Below are 15,355 nucleotides of genomic sequence, written 5' to 3' on the forward strand. Positions count from 1 at the left end.
ACCACTGCACTGGTGTACCACTGCACCACTGTACCACTGCACCACTGCACTGGTGTACTACTGCACCACTGCACCACTGCACCACTGTACCACTGTACCACTGCACTGGTATACCACTGCACCACTGCACCACTACACTGGTGTACCACTGTACCATTGCACCACTGCACCACTGCACTGGTGTACCACTGCACCACTGCACTGGTATACTACTGTACCACTGCATCACTGCACCACTGTACCACTGCACCACTGCACCGGTGTACTACTGCACCACTGCACCACTGCACTGGTGTACCACTGTACCATTGCACTACTGCACCACTGCACTGGTGTACCACTGTACCACTGCACTGGTATACTACTGTACCACTGCATCACTGCACCACTGTACCACTGCACCACTGCACCACTGCACCACTGTACCACTGTACCACTGCACTGGTATACCACTGCACCACTGTACCACTGCACTGGTGTACCACTGCACCACTGCACCACTGCACTGGTGTACCACTGCACCACTGCACTGGTGTACCACTGCACCACTGCACCACTGCACTGGTGTACCACTGCACCACTGCACCACTGCACTGGTGTACCACTGCACCACTGCACTGGTGTACCACTGCACCACTGCACCACTGCACTGGTGTACCACTGCACCACTGCACCACTGCACTGGTGTACCACTGCACCACTGCACTGGTGTACCACTGTACCACTGCACTGGTGTACCACTGCACCACTGCACCACTGTACCATTGCACCACTGTATCACTCATTTACTGGTAAACAGAAGGGTAAGTGGTCAAAGCCTTCCAAAGGTCTCTGAGTTAATAGTGATTAGGGAACCCTGAAAATATAACCGGGCCTATTTGACTTCAAGCCAGATGCTCTTTCCATTACTTCAAAGGTATGTATGTGCATTTAATTTCTACAAGGCAAGGACTGTGTTTATACAGAATCAGTTTCCAGTAAAGGCTTCTTCATTAGCAGGCAGTGATTGGACAGTTGTGTTTCCTGTAAAAATAATCAGCATGTGTGCTGCATGGGGCTGCTTCTGCTTTCCTACCAGGGTATTTATATTCATAGTATATTGCACTTTTTTGATTGCTTATTGTGGATGGTAATTTCAAAGAGGATATCAGTTCCTTTATCTGAAGAATTAATCATTCAGAAAGTACTTTTCAAATTTGTTTCTTAAACTAAATATAAGTTTCTTCAAGTTTTTCTGATGCATTCTTCAGACTGTCCATTTGCAAGGGAATAAGAAGATCTTGTTATTTTTCTGTATTTCAGGGGACATAATTTTCAATGCTCAGTACCCAGAGCTGCCCCCCGATTTCATCTTTGGAGAGGATGCTGAATTCCTGCCAGACCCCTCTGCTCTACATGTGAGTACCATAGTCTCTCTCTCATGACCTTTGTTGAAAAGAAAACAAAATTGGCATTGATAATCGCTTAGTCACATGTAGTTCCCCATCTGTGAAATAGTGCAGCTCTTCATGTGCCAAAATAGTTAAGGAAGAGAGATTTTCATCAGAGTTTTACTTTGGGACCATTTCATATTAACTCTACAGATTGGTTGACATAATTTTTCTTCAACTTAAGGACACATTGAAGACATTTCCTTGGTTCTGACCTGATGGTTCATGCCTGCAGTCACTTTTCCAGTGTTTACTAACACTTCAACAAAATACTGGTTGGAAGAGTGTTTCTTGGCTTTTTAAGAGGAAATTAAAAGTGGCAGATTTGGACTGCACATCTGTTGTCTTAGTGTCACCTCAGGGAAGACTAGACTGAATGTTTTGTAGTAAGCCAAACCCAAACCTTGTAATAAAAAATCCGGCATTTCTGGAATTAAAGCAAGAAGACTTACCATTAGGGGAAAAGGGTCATGGTACCTGTCAGAGCATATACAGTCTATTTAACAGTTGGGTTTTCTTCATGACTAATAAAGAACAGGTGCCATTTTGTCTAATGTTTCTTTCTTTCACTTTCAAATTCAAATATGCTGTAATAGCTATATTAATCAAAGAGGTTTAATTGTTGATTAAAACTATGTTCTCAGTTTGACTTCTGGATTTTATTTTTTGGTTCATTCAAACTCTATTGATAGTTTAATGACCTACTTTGGAAGCCCCCCACTCCTCTATCTTCCATTTAAAGGTAAGTGTTGTAGTGTGAAAAAAAATGGCCTCCAAAGGTCGTGGCACTATTAGGAGGTGTGTCATTGTTGGAGTAGGTGTGGAGGAAGTGTGTCACTGTGGAGGCAGACTTTGAGGTCTCATATATGTTCAAGTCACGTTCAGTGAGACAGTCTACTTCCTGCTGCCTGCATATCAACATGTAGCAGCTACCTTTCCAGTACCATGTCTGCCTGCACACTACCATGTTGTGCCATGATACTAATGGGCGTTCCTCTGAACTGTAAGTGAGCTACCACAATTAAATGTTTCCCTCAAGAGCTGCCATGATCATGGTGTCTCTTCTCTGCAGTAGAAACCCTGACTAAGACAGCAAGGTACTAGCTAAACTTAAAGAATTACATTAAGTTTCATACAGCTGTGAGAATACTGTTGACAGGGGTGGGATGAGTTTGTTGAAAGGTTTTTAATAATTGTACATAAATTTCTGTTTGATTAAAAAAACTTTTCTAGTTAAATTGCCTCTTTAGAAACCATGGGGTTGGTGTTGACCACATTTAAAATTGAGAGGCCCAGCTGCAGTAGATGTGACCTGAGCATTACTGCGTAGTCTCTCCTGTCTGAAATCTGCCCCGTGGAGGGAGGCGTATACCAGAAACCAAAGAAGCGTTACATCGAAGTATCCCTGGAATTTGAAAACTGTGTGGAGGAGGGGTGTTTGTCTTCCTCCTTCAGAAGTGAAGGAAAAGTGGGATTATGAGGGAGAATTCCAGTAGGTGCACGGCTGAAGTACATGTGAGGCCGTGTTTATGTGATGTGTTGTAGAAAAGGGCACTGAGATTTGCATGCACATAAAACAGATCTACAAAGTGTAGGTGCATTTGGTGGAGTCTAGGGTTTCTATTCCTTTGAATAAACAGCATTGCTAAAGGGTTTGTTTTATCTTATAAGCTTATAACCATTATTCAGGGAAGTTGGGGTGAGAACCCAAGGCAGGAACTTGGAGGCAGGAACTCATGTAGAGGCCATGGAGGTAGAATGCTTTTTGGACTTGCTCAGCCTGCTCTTTAACCTACCTATTCAAGGATGGCATCACCCATAGTGGTGTGGGCTCTCCCACGTCACTAAGCAAGAAATGCTCCACAGGCTTGCCTACAGGCCAGTCTCCTGGAGACATTCTTTCAGGAGCATCCTTCCACCCAGACGACTCCAGGTTGTGTCCAGTGGACATAAAAGTAGCCAGCACAGGGACATTGGTGGAGTACATCGCTGGCCTAGAGCTACTGAAAGAAGAAGAGAATAGACCTTTCTGATGGAAACTTGTTTCATGGGATCGATGATCTAAGACCAGAATGAGCATTGTTGAAATAAACCTATGGCAGAGAGAAAGCATTAGATAATACAAGGAAGATCACTGAGATGGAAAGGGTAAGAAGGAGTGTTCCAGCCTGTTTTTGGAATTGACTTTACAATTTGCAGTGTTTGTCTTCAGTATTGGCAAGCATGGTGAATGGAGAGTTTAAGAGCTAGAAAGGGCCCTAAGATTCATCGTATTCCACTCTTCTGTTTTAGTACTGAAGGAACTCTAGTAGATTTAGGGAATTCTGTAGCAGAGCTGATATGGTAATTCCACTCTTCTGGTGATGTTTCATCCCTGGGTGAAGTTCTCAGAAATGCTTTTGAGAAATAAGCTGATTAAGAACTGTGTGAGGGTGGGGGGATGAGGAAGGGGCAATAACAATGCACTGCATCCGAGAGGAAGAATGCAAAGCCAGGGGGCACTTTCTTCCTAGTGATGATAGATTGAGAGCCCCAGCAGTGGGTCAGACAAGCCCAGCGAGGCAATCAGAGCACACTTGTAAAGGTGCACACTTGATACCTGTCTTATTGAAACACTAGGGCAGGATAAAATGTACCCCCAATCTCCAGCAGCCATTTCTCTAGACACAGTCTAGAGACTATATTAAATTATAATCATTAGTAAAAAATGAACTCTCCAGTATGGTCCAGCTTGAGAAACAAAGTTTTAGAGAAATTTATTCTATTTATTTAAATTGGCTCTTCTCCAAAAAGTGAGGTGGCTTAAATAAGGAGCATGGGTACAGGAAAGAGAAGTAAATGAGGGCTTCCAAGATCAGCTGAAGCCTCCGCTTCCTAAGCTCAGACTCTTCATTGAAGGAGGTGAGTTCTGTGAAGGAGTCAGTGTGTATAAAATGCTAGGATCTATACTAGGCACAAAGCATCTCAGATACCACAGACTCATGAAGATATTGAACAAAGGCCTTAGCCCCGTGGTTCTCAAGCGTATTAGACTGATTTGGAAATACGGTACGACTCTAGCTTCCCCAGTAGACCCAGAATTAGGTACTCTGGAGAACCCAAGGACTGCCAATCTTTGGAGATATTTATATGCAGCAGTCTGAACTGTGCTGGGAACCACTGGCTGAATCATCTAGTAACATCTATAACATAGCATCCTTTGCCTTTACTTGACATTGCTCTTCTGAGGTACTGTTTTCTATTTAGGGGATAGCATACGTACATACATATGTATATAATTTTTTAAAAACAATTTTATAACACATAATTTGTATGCCATACGGCTCACCTATTTAAAGTACTAATTTGGTGGTTTTTAGTATATTTGTTGGGCTGTGCAACTCTCACCACAAATTAAGGCATCTTGTCATCATACTGAAAAGAAATGCCAAACCTATCAGCAGTTACTTTCCTATCCTTCCCACCCCAGGAAAACACTAATTTGTATTCTGTTTTTATGGATTTGCTTATTTTGAACATTTCATGTAAATAGAAATAATTTTAGCCAGGCAGTAGTGGCACACACCTTTAATCCTAGCACTTGGGGACAGAGTTAGGTGGACCTCTGCGTTAAAGGCCAGCCTGATCTACAGAGTGAGTTCTAGGACAGCCAGGGCTACATAGAGAAACCTTGTCTTGAAAAAGAAAAAAAAAACTTTCATATATATGTACACATATATAGTCCTTTTGGACTGTTTTCACTAGGCACACTTATTTTTTATTGTCAAATAATATTCTCTTATATGTGTACACCACATTTTATTTCTTCGTTTGTCAGTTGGCCACTATGGTTGTTTCTTTTGGTTGTTGATGCTGCTGATATTGTAAAGACATCCTTTTGTTTTTCTTGGCTGTATCCCTAGGATTAGAATTATAGGACCAAGCAGTAACTCTGTTTTTAACTTTTTGAATGCACGGACTGTCTTCAGAATGGTTTGTACTATTTTGTATTCCTAGCTAGAGTAGTAGATAAGTGTCTGCTTTCTCTGGCTCCTCACTAGTACTTACTATTGTGTGTCTTTTTAGCTAGTCATCACTGGGAGTGCTGAGTAAATAGTCTTTCCTTGGAGTTTGGGTTTGTGCTGCTTTGATGAAAATTATTTGAGCATTCATGTTTTTCTTGGTGTAGATTCTTTGGAGAATGTCTGTTAAGATCCTTTGCCTATTTTAACATTTTTTTTTCTTTTTTCGCAATATATTTTTGGTACAAGTTCTTCATCATATACATGGTTGGCCAGATTTCCCTACCATTCCATGGATTTTCTTTTTGCTCTGGAGGTATGGTCTTGTGTGCCTGTGTATGTGTGTATTTGCCCGTGTGACATTTGTAGAGGCCAGCTGTCGACTTAGGTATCTTATGTCTCTACCTTGCTTTTTGAGACAGGGTCTCTCAGAGAATCCAGAGCTCATCATCTCTGCTGTAGTCACTGTCTCCATCCATTCCGCCTGTGCTGAACAGCAGGTACATGTGGTGGCACCTGACTTTTATATAGATGCTAGGGACCTAAGCTCAGATCCTCACGTATCCGAGTTCGTGCACCTTACCCTCTGACCCATCAGGATCACTAGTGTCCTTTAAAGAGAAGTTTAAAATTTTGATGAATTTAAATTTATCTTTTTTCTTTTGTTTCCTGTGCTTTTGATTTTATATTCAAGGAACCATTGCCTAATTCAAGATTATAAAGATTTAGTCTAATATTTTCCTTAAAGAATTTTATTACTTTTACTATCATATTTAGGTATTTGATCCAATTTGGGTTCATTTTCGTATATGGTGTGAGGTTGATGCCCAGCTTTATTTTGTAAGAGGATATTTAGATGTGCTGCCACTGTTTATTAGAAAGAGTATGTTTCCCTCATTGAATTTTGTTGGCATTTTATTATCCCTAAGTTGATAATAGATTTGAGGGAGTACTTTGGATTCTTAATTTTATTTCCTTGGTCAGTTTGTTTATTGATTCTGTAATCAGTCTGGAAACTGGGGAATGGGCATTTACATCATTGTTCTTTGCAGGATGGCCTTAACTGTTGTGGGTCCCTTGCATTGCCATTTAAACTTTAGGTCAACTTGTGAAAGTCTACACAGAGTCCAGCTGGGATTTTGATAGGGACTGTACTGAATCTCAGATTAATCTGAGCATTATTGCCATCTCAGTAGTGCCAAGTCTTTGTAATTAGGCACAATGTGAAGTGCCTTTTCATTTATTTACACTTACTTTAACTCTTTTGAAAAGTGCTTTGTCATTTGGGGAGTATGAATTTTATACTTGTGCTTTAGTTATTCTTTTTGGTGCGGCAATAAATGGAATTGTTTCATTTTTAGTTTCTGGTTTTGTATGGTGACAATATAAAACAAAATTGACGTTTTAGTATCGGTCATATGTTGTGACACCTTACAGTGTAAGATCTTAGTGTAAAATTTCTTTTCTACTGAGCAAAAAAAAAATTCACATTTTTATAAAACATTTTTCTGCCTTTTTGAGGTAGACCAATATGTTGGGGAAGCTGGCTCAGTGCATATTTTGAGACCTTGAGATGTGATGATAAAATGGTAACACTGCTTTTCCTTTCATCTCAAAATTAAGCTTAAAGCATTTCCTAAGACAAAAATGGAAACAGCTTTGTAATAGATTCAAGATTATATTGGAGAGTTGCATTTAAAGTTAACACTTGTAAATTCTAGTAGAATTACCTCATGGTTTTATATTGTTTGTTTGTTTATTTATTTATTAAAGATTTCTGCCTCCTCCCTGCCACCACCTCCCATTTCCCTCCCCCTCCCCCAATTAACTCCCCCTCCCTCATCAGCCTGAAGATCAGTCAGGGTTCCCTGCCCTGTGGGAAGTCCAAGGACCTCCCACCTCCTTCCAGGTCTAGTAAGGTGAGCATCCAAACAGCCTGGGCTCCCATAAAGCCAGTACATGCAGTAGAATCAAAACCCAGTGCCATTGTTCTTGAGTTCTCAACAGTCCTCATTGTCCACTATGTTCAGCGAGTCCGGTTTTATCCCAGGCTTTTTCAGACCCAGGCCAGCTGGCCTTGGTGAGTTCCCAATAGAACATCCCCATTGTCTTAGTGTGTGGGTGCACCCCTCGCGGTCCTGAGTTCCTTGCTCATGCTCTCTCTCCTTCTGCTCCTGATTTGGACCTTGGGATTTCAGTCCAGTGCTCTAATGCAGGACTCTGTCTCTGTCTCCTTTCATCGCCTGATGAAGGTTAATATCCAGGAGGATGACTATATGTTTTTCTTTGGGTTCACCTTCTTATTTAGCTTCTCTAGGATCACGAATTATAGGCTCAATGACCTTTATTTATGACTAGAAACCAATTATGAGTGAGTACATCCCATGTTCCTCTTTTTGAGTCTGGCTTACCTCACTCAGGATAGTGTTTTCTATTTCCATCCATTTGCATGCAAAATTCAAGAAGTCATTGTTTTTTTACTGCTGAGTAGTACTCTAATATGTATATGTTCCATACTTTCTTCATCCATTCTTCCATTGAAGGGCATCTAGGTTGTTTCCAGGTTCTGGATATTACAAACAATGCTGCTATGAACATAGTTGAGCATATACTTTTGTTGTATGATAGGGCATCTCTTGGGTATATTCCCAAGAGTGGTATTGCTGGGTCCAGGGGTAGGTTGATGCCGAATTTCCTGAGAAACCGCCACACTGCTTTCCAAAGTGGTTGCACAAGTTTGCATTCCCACCAGCAATGGATGAGTGTACCCCTTTCTCCACAACCCCTCCAGCAAAGGCTATCATTGGTGTTTTTTATTTTAGCCATTCTGACAGGTATAAGATGGTATCTTAAAGTTGTCTTGATTTGCATTTCCCTGATCACTAAGGAAGTTGAGCATGACCTTAAGTGTCTTTTGGCCATTTGAACTTCTTTTGTTGAGAATTCTCTGTTCAGCTCAGTGCCCCATTTTATTATTGGGTTGATTAGCCTTTTACAGTCTAGTTTCTTTAGTTCTTTATATATTTTGGAGATCAGACCTTTGTCAGTTGTAGGGTTGGTGAAGATCTTCTCCCAGTCAGTGGGTTGCCTTTTTGTCTTAGTGACAGTGTCCTTTGCTTTGCAGAAGCTTCTCAGTCTCAGGAGGTCCCATTTATTCAATGTTGCCCTTAATGTTTGTGCTGCTGGGGTTATACGTAGGAAGTGGTCTCCTGTGCCCATGTGTTGTAGAGTACTTCCCACTTTCTCTTCTATCAGGTTCAGTGTGTTCGGACTGATATTGAGGTCTTTAATCCATTTGGACTTGAGTTTTGTGCATGGTGATAGATATGGATCTATTTTCAATCTTCTACAGATTGATATCCAGTTATGGCAGCACAATTTGTTGAAGATGCTCTCTTTTTTCCATTGTATACTTAATCTCACTCATGGTTTTATATTGTATAAGCTAATAATTCAGCCATCAAACAATTTAATTAGCCTCAATTAAAAATTAAGATACGGAGCTCCAGGCAATTGACCTGAGACCTAGCCTCTAGGTGTGTTCCCTGGGTAGTAGTTGGGTAGATAGACCCCAAATGTTATTTTATTGCTTAGGAGAATTATAAAAATAAAATAAACTTCATTGTAGAGGGAAGAGTTGAGATGTCTTGGGAGGTTGGTCATGGAGACTTTTTCATGCCATGAAGGTTATCCAGATCAGTTCAGAGACATCTTCTCAGGGGCCCTTCCTGGCGATCAGTGATTAGGGAGGCTCTTATTCTCGAGCCTTTTCCTGTTTGCTCCTTTGCTTTGTACCGTACGCCAAAACATTTGCTGATACAGAGACAGTACTGCATTGCAGGCCGGTTTGCTGTGGTCATTTTGTTCTCATGTTCCATTCTGCTTGTCCTGGCCATATATTATATTATGTGTAGCTGCTTTTAACATACAAATTAACAAAAGGCACATTAATGAAAAGTCTACCTACTAGTAGCTTTTGATTGTGCATGCATTCAGTCCTGCATAATATTGAATTGAACTCAAAGAGGCTGAGTTTTAGGGAGGTAAGATATAGATACAGGAAAAAGTATGCCGAGGTGTTATATAAAGTTGGAATAATTGTTACAAAGGAAGTCTATAGGGTAGTTAAATAGAGGCTTTATATACATACATATAATATATTTCTATTATATGAGAAAACACACTACACCTTTGGACCTTTTCCTTCTCCACATGCTATTGTCTTTCATTTCTGTCTGAACTTTCCTCCCAGTCACCAGACTAGCTCCCCCCCCCCCACCGCTTCCTGCCAATACCATATCAAGAACGCCTTCTGATGTGGTATCTACACAACGCCGTAACACTTTCGTACTCTCTGACCTTTACTGCACTCCTTCACTTCTCTTACTACCGTATAATAATCTTTAGTTGCTTTTTTGGTGTCTGTCTTTCCTAGGGTGACCAGCTTCACTGGTTTGCCTGAGATTGGTATTTGTGAAATGCAGGACATTTATTATTAAACCAGCACAGTCCTTAGACTGCTGGGATAAAGAGTTGTACTTGTCTCTTACCCAGCGTGGAAAGAAACATTAGTAGAGAATAGTTTGGTTTTATTCTACTAGAGATGCATCGTACATGCTTATTTGAGGAACAGGTTTCCTTTAAGGTTGTGTAGTCATAACCTTGCTGATTTCTAAAGCTAGGAGGTAGACTCTTGATACAGTTATAAAATAGTAGGAAAAAATTTCTGCGTAGAAAACTTTGGAGGGTGGAAATCAGTTACCAGAATGCTTAAAGTAATGCGTCTCAGCCCAGTCTTGCAACACCCTGTGGTATGCTCAGCTGCCTCCAAGGCTGTTTTGAAATTCTTTTCCCCAAAGTAATAATGATAATTCATTTTAATTCAAATAAGATTGCATAAAGGAGGAAAATCAGATCATAAATCTGAATGGGAAGAGCATGTGGCAGTTCTAGGAGGATGGTAAAGCAGTGCTGTGACTTCCTGGTCTGAAGGTGGGGTTGACTTGGAGCCTGGGGCAAGGTTTTTAGGGCAGTGACGCTGATGCCACTGATGTTAGTGCCCACTGACTGTTTGAGTCCTCCATTGATTATTCTGCTTGCACTGGATGTGACTTTGCTCAGCCATCTTGCTCTTCCTCCTTTGTTCCTTACAGTGCTGTCTACAGAATGACACTTTCTGAAGAGGTCCCTGTAGTTACCTGCCCTGAGTACTTGAAATATATACTACAGATATACTGAACTGAAATGGACTGCATGTCATACTACTAAATAATGCCAGACAGATGCAGAGAAAACCTGGACATTTCCATGTACCTGGACCTCTAACATGTGTAACATGGAAGACTCTCATTTTCACATTTTTATTTCCTATTGTTTCATGTGTCACTTGAGACTTGTAAAGGATTCATCTTTGACCCTCAAGCTGGACATGTGCTTAAGACAGACAAGTAGGAGGTTTGCACGGTGGGGTGGCGAGTATAGGGATGAAAGTGTAAGCACAGCTACCGTTGGGAACAAAGACAAGGACCTTGTACAAATCCTTGCATGCATGGTAAGCTGTAGGGCCTTAGAAACATATCAGCCGAGAGTCTGCTCATTTGTACTGTTTTCAGGGCTGTGTGCCGGCCAGGCAAGCATTGTATTCCTGACCTCAGCCTCTACCCCCATCCGAGTACTCGGCAGACTACTTTAATGTAACCGTTAGTGATGAGTAACACACAGAGAAGAGAACACAAGTCCAAAGTATGGAGCATGGTGAGTTTCCAAAACTGAACTAGGATCCAGATGAGGAAATAGAACTTCTGGAAGTCTCTCCCACATCTGGAAGCTCTGCTCAAACTCCCTTCCATCTCTTAGGCCCACCCAACCTAAGAGTGAACACTATACTGGCTTGTAGCATTTGATTAATTTTACCCTCTTTAATGTCATACAAATCGTCTCAGACAATTTTATTAGTTTGATTGTGTCTGGCTTCTTTCTCTTATTTCTCCCATGCAGTTTTTTCCCCATCATTACTGTGGATGCCCACTGATGATAGTATTTATTCCCTTGTACTGACATGTCAGCTTATCTGTTCTGTGCGATGGGCGTTTCACTGACTTCTCTCATCTTCTGCTCTTGTGGACAGCGCTGCTGTGGCTGTGCTGCTTTTCTCAGTAGCAGCCCTGTGCATTCTCGATGGTACATAGCTCAAGGTGGACCTGCGTGGACGTAAGTCGGGGATAGAGCCCTTAGCAATTTCTCAGCTTTCCCAGCTTATCAGTCAGGGTCTAGTTAGGTGATAGAAATTACACTAGTAATTGAATAGGGAACATTTAATATACAGAATTGTTAATTACTGAAAAAGTAAGAGATTGCTAAAGAATGTAAGCCTAATGGTGTGGAAGAGAGTTATTTGAGGCTAAGGAGAGTGTCTCCAAAGGAACACACTTAGAAACCTCCCTTTCCATTCCCTCTTGTGACCCAGGTCTCACAATTTCCATTTATTTGTTGGGAGAAGGTGTGGTACAGCCCTCTGTAAATGGCATCCTTCATTGCAGGTGCTGTTGGTGGCCTACTGGGCCTTTTAGGACTGATAGTAGAAATGAGGTGGGTGCTGCTCAGGGAGCCAGGCTGTACAGTGGGTCCTGGAGAGTGGACGCCATGGGGTCTGCTAAGGGACCTTGACAAGCTCCCATCTGAGGAAGATGGAGAGTCCATCAGGTCTATATCAAGGATGTGAAGCTCCCACTCTGCTGTACCCCCCTCTCTTCCTATGTCCCTCCCTGTGGTGACAGGCTGGCCATTGCGTGAGCTAGCAAAGAAAAGCTGCCTTCCCTGGCAGAAGAGTGGACAGAGGAGGCGAGAGGTGGAAAATGAGTGAGCACATTTAGATAATACCCAGCTTAGCATCCGATTTATTAGTTTGTTTTCTTAAACTTGTATAATAACTTAATTCTGAGAACAGCATTTTTTAGGCTCCGATTCTATCTGACCCTTTTCTTTTTTAAAGGGGGGGAGGGTGGAATAAGTCATTTTTATTTTAGTTAATATTGGAACAAAAAGCATACATATACAAGAACCCAGTGAGCAAACCCTCATCTTGGAACCTCCTCCAGGCACCAAGCCTGGGAAGCCAGGCACCCAGAGCCCCTGCTGTAGGGGGAAGGGTCACTTGTTCATCCCTGCTGCCTAGCCACGAAATAACCACTCAGAAAACCATATTATTTTCAATACTGTTTGGTCAATAGCTTAAGTGTATTTCTGGCTAAACTCATATAACTAACCTATCTTTATTATTCTATATATCGCCACATGGCAGTGGCTTACTGGGTAATGTTCCCAGCGTCTGTCTCTGGCGGCTCCATGGCATCTCTCTCTGCCTTCTTTCTTCCAGCATTTAGTCCAGTCCCCCCCACCCTCCTGCCTACCTAAGTTCTGCCCTATCAATAGGCCAAGGCAGTTTCTTTATTCATTAACCAATAAAAGCAACACATAGACAGAAGTACCTCCCATACCATTTGCGGATCCATTGCATCTCCCTAACTCTGCCCTTCTTCCTCTCAGCATACAGCCTAGCTTTCTCTGCCAAGTTCTGTTCTTTCCTGCCATAGGCTCAAAGCAGTTCTTTATTCCTTAACCAATAAAAGTAACACACAGACAGAAGGACCTCCCACACCACCCTGCTGAGTTGCTTCTGTCAGCCCTCAGTTCCTGGATGCTTCCAGGTGTGTGGTGCAGCTGGACTTCAGTTCTCCCATTTGATCCTTTTCTGCAACTAATAGTTCTCTGCTGAATTTATCTTTCCTTCGTGTCTACAGAGTCTTCTTCATTTTCTTGCTTATGTTTATTTTCAAGTCCTTGTGAGCTAATTCTAATATCTGGATTAACCTTGAGTGTGTGTTTTGTCTCCTTTTTTCCTTATCAGTTGTATGACTCCGTGTTTGGTAGCTCTTGTACTTGATGTAAACACCAGATAGTCCAGTTAAAAAATGGCAGCAGTTCCAGAGGGTGCTGTTTTCTGAGAGAGAGTGAGAGAGGGCGAGTGGATGGGGGAACAGAGACAGAGAGAGACAGAGACACACACAGAGACAGAAACACAGACACACATACACACACACAGACAGAAACAGACACACATACACACACACACAGAAACACAGACACACGCACACACACATAGAGGAGAGAGAGGGAGAGAAGAAGAGAGGGAGAGAGAAAGAGAGAGGGAGGGAGAGAGAGAGAGAGAGAGAGAGAGAGAGAGAATTGTTCTTGCTGATGGGCAACTAAGCTGATCATTTCAGGCCAGAGACTTTGCTGTGTGAGGGTGATTTATGGCTTAGGTAGAACCACTCCTGTTTGTGACAAGACTGTCCAAGTCATCCTTGGATCCTGGAGTGCTCAGTCTTTTGAGACAATGCTGCATGCCTTACGTATTTTTAAATCAGTTTTTATCAAATATTTAAACACATAGGCAGTAAAGATCTTTACCTCCAGGGCACCCACATTTTAAATTTTGTCTTGCATAACTGCAGATATCTCTGTTTCACAGAGTTTTCTCAAGTTTCAACAGTGTTGAGCTGCATCACAAGTCACCAGAGTTTTGAGGGGAACTCCATTCTTATTTGAGGTCTTCCTGTCCTGGTTTCCCTGAGCTACTGCATCAGCTCTTGCCTGGTCAGCGACTGGATGCTAGTCTTCCCAAGGGCTATTTGATGTCTCTGGGTGAGGTGGCTGCTGTCGTCAGTTCTTCTTGAGGTTCTGTCTCTCGCTTCTACAGAGAGCGGATGGCTCCAGAGCAATATCCGTGCTGTAGCAAAGCTTCAGGCTGGCCTTGTTCAGAGTGCTGGTCTGTGCAAAGCCACCACAGCCCACGAGGAAGCATGTCAGTTTTATTTTAGAACATGTCATTTTACTTTGAAAATGTCATTTTTATCATTTTCTTTCAAAGCAAATGTATAAATCTATAAAAAATTCAGTCAACTGCTCTTCAGACTGGAGAGGGAGGGGGAGAGGAGTGGGGGGAGGGGGAGAGGAGTGGGAGGAGGGGGAGGGAAATGGGAGGCTGGGAGGAGGCGGAAATTTTTTTTTCTTCAATAAAAAAAATAATAAAAAAAAATTCAGTCAACTATGAATGCCACACAGAATTCTGAGGTGATTGTTCAGTCTGTAAAGTATGTGCCTTCAAAGCCCAGGGGTCCCCAGAGCCCAAGTAAAACTGGGTGAAGTTGAATGCACTTTTTTTTTTCTTTTTTTGGGGGAGAGGGTGTTTCGAGATAGGGTTTTGCTGTAGCTTTAGAGCCTGACTTGGTACTAACTCTTGTTGACCAGGCTGGCCTCAAATTCACAGAGATCCACCTGCCTCTGCCTCCTGAGTGCTGGGATTAAAAGTGTGTGCCACCACTGCTGGACTGAATGCACGTCTTATACCAGAGATGCTGAGACGGGGACAGAGACAGGTGGACCTCTGGAGCCTGCTGGCCAGCTAGCTTGCTATGATCGGTGAAGCTTGAGGATATGAGAGAACTGTGCTTGAAGAAAGACACCAGAAGTTGTCCTCTGGTCGCCACATGCCTATACCTGTACTGCACACCCACCACCCCTCACATGAACTCTACCCACAGCTACCCAGGAAAGAAAGAATACAGAGTTCAACAAGATTAATTATTGATAAGATGGTAAAAAATTGTTGACCAAACATTGGAAAACTAAATAAAGATTCCATAACAGTGGACTTGTTTTATTATAGAAATCTTGATACCTAAGTCCCAGTAGATTTTCCTGATGTCAAATTAAGGATGTTATGTCTGGAGGGAAGCTCTGGTTCTTCTGAGTTGAGTGCAGCTTATAATAATGAATCCATCAGTAAATGACCTATCTGAGTGTGAGAGAATGACTAGACATTTCGATGGCAAATTGATTTAGGTGCTGGTGAGACAGAAGGTC

The 15,355-nt window shown here is 42.1% G+C and overlaps 1 protein-coding gene across 2 annotated transcripts in view; it reads left to right on the plus strand.

Moving 5' to 3' along the window:
• The window catches only part of Babam2 (BRISC and BRCA1 A complex member 2), a 383,311-nt gene that overhangs the window by 92,807 nt on the left and 275,149 nt on the right, over positions 1 to 15,355 (plus strand). For both annotated transcript variants that reach the window (XM_041631115.1, XM_041631116.1), the window contains exon 4: positions 1,303 to 1,397. In XM_041631115.1, coding sequence (XP_041487049.1) covers positions 1,303 to 1,397 — 95 coding nt within the window. The remainder of the gene's footprint in view (positions 1 to 1,302; positions 1,398 to 15,355) is intronic.

This window comes from Microtus oregoni, unplaced genomic scaffold (genome assembly GCF_018167655.1).
Source record: "Microtus oregoni isolate MIOR12 unplaced genomic scaffold, Mior012 000036F_ref0000092, whole genome shotgun sequence".
Taxonomy (NCBI): Eukaryota; Metazoa; Chordata; class Mammalia; order Rodentia; family Cricetidae; genus Microtus; species Microtus oregoni.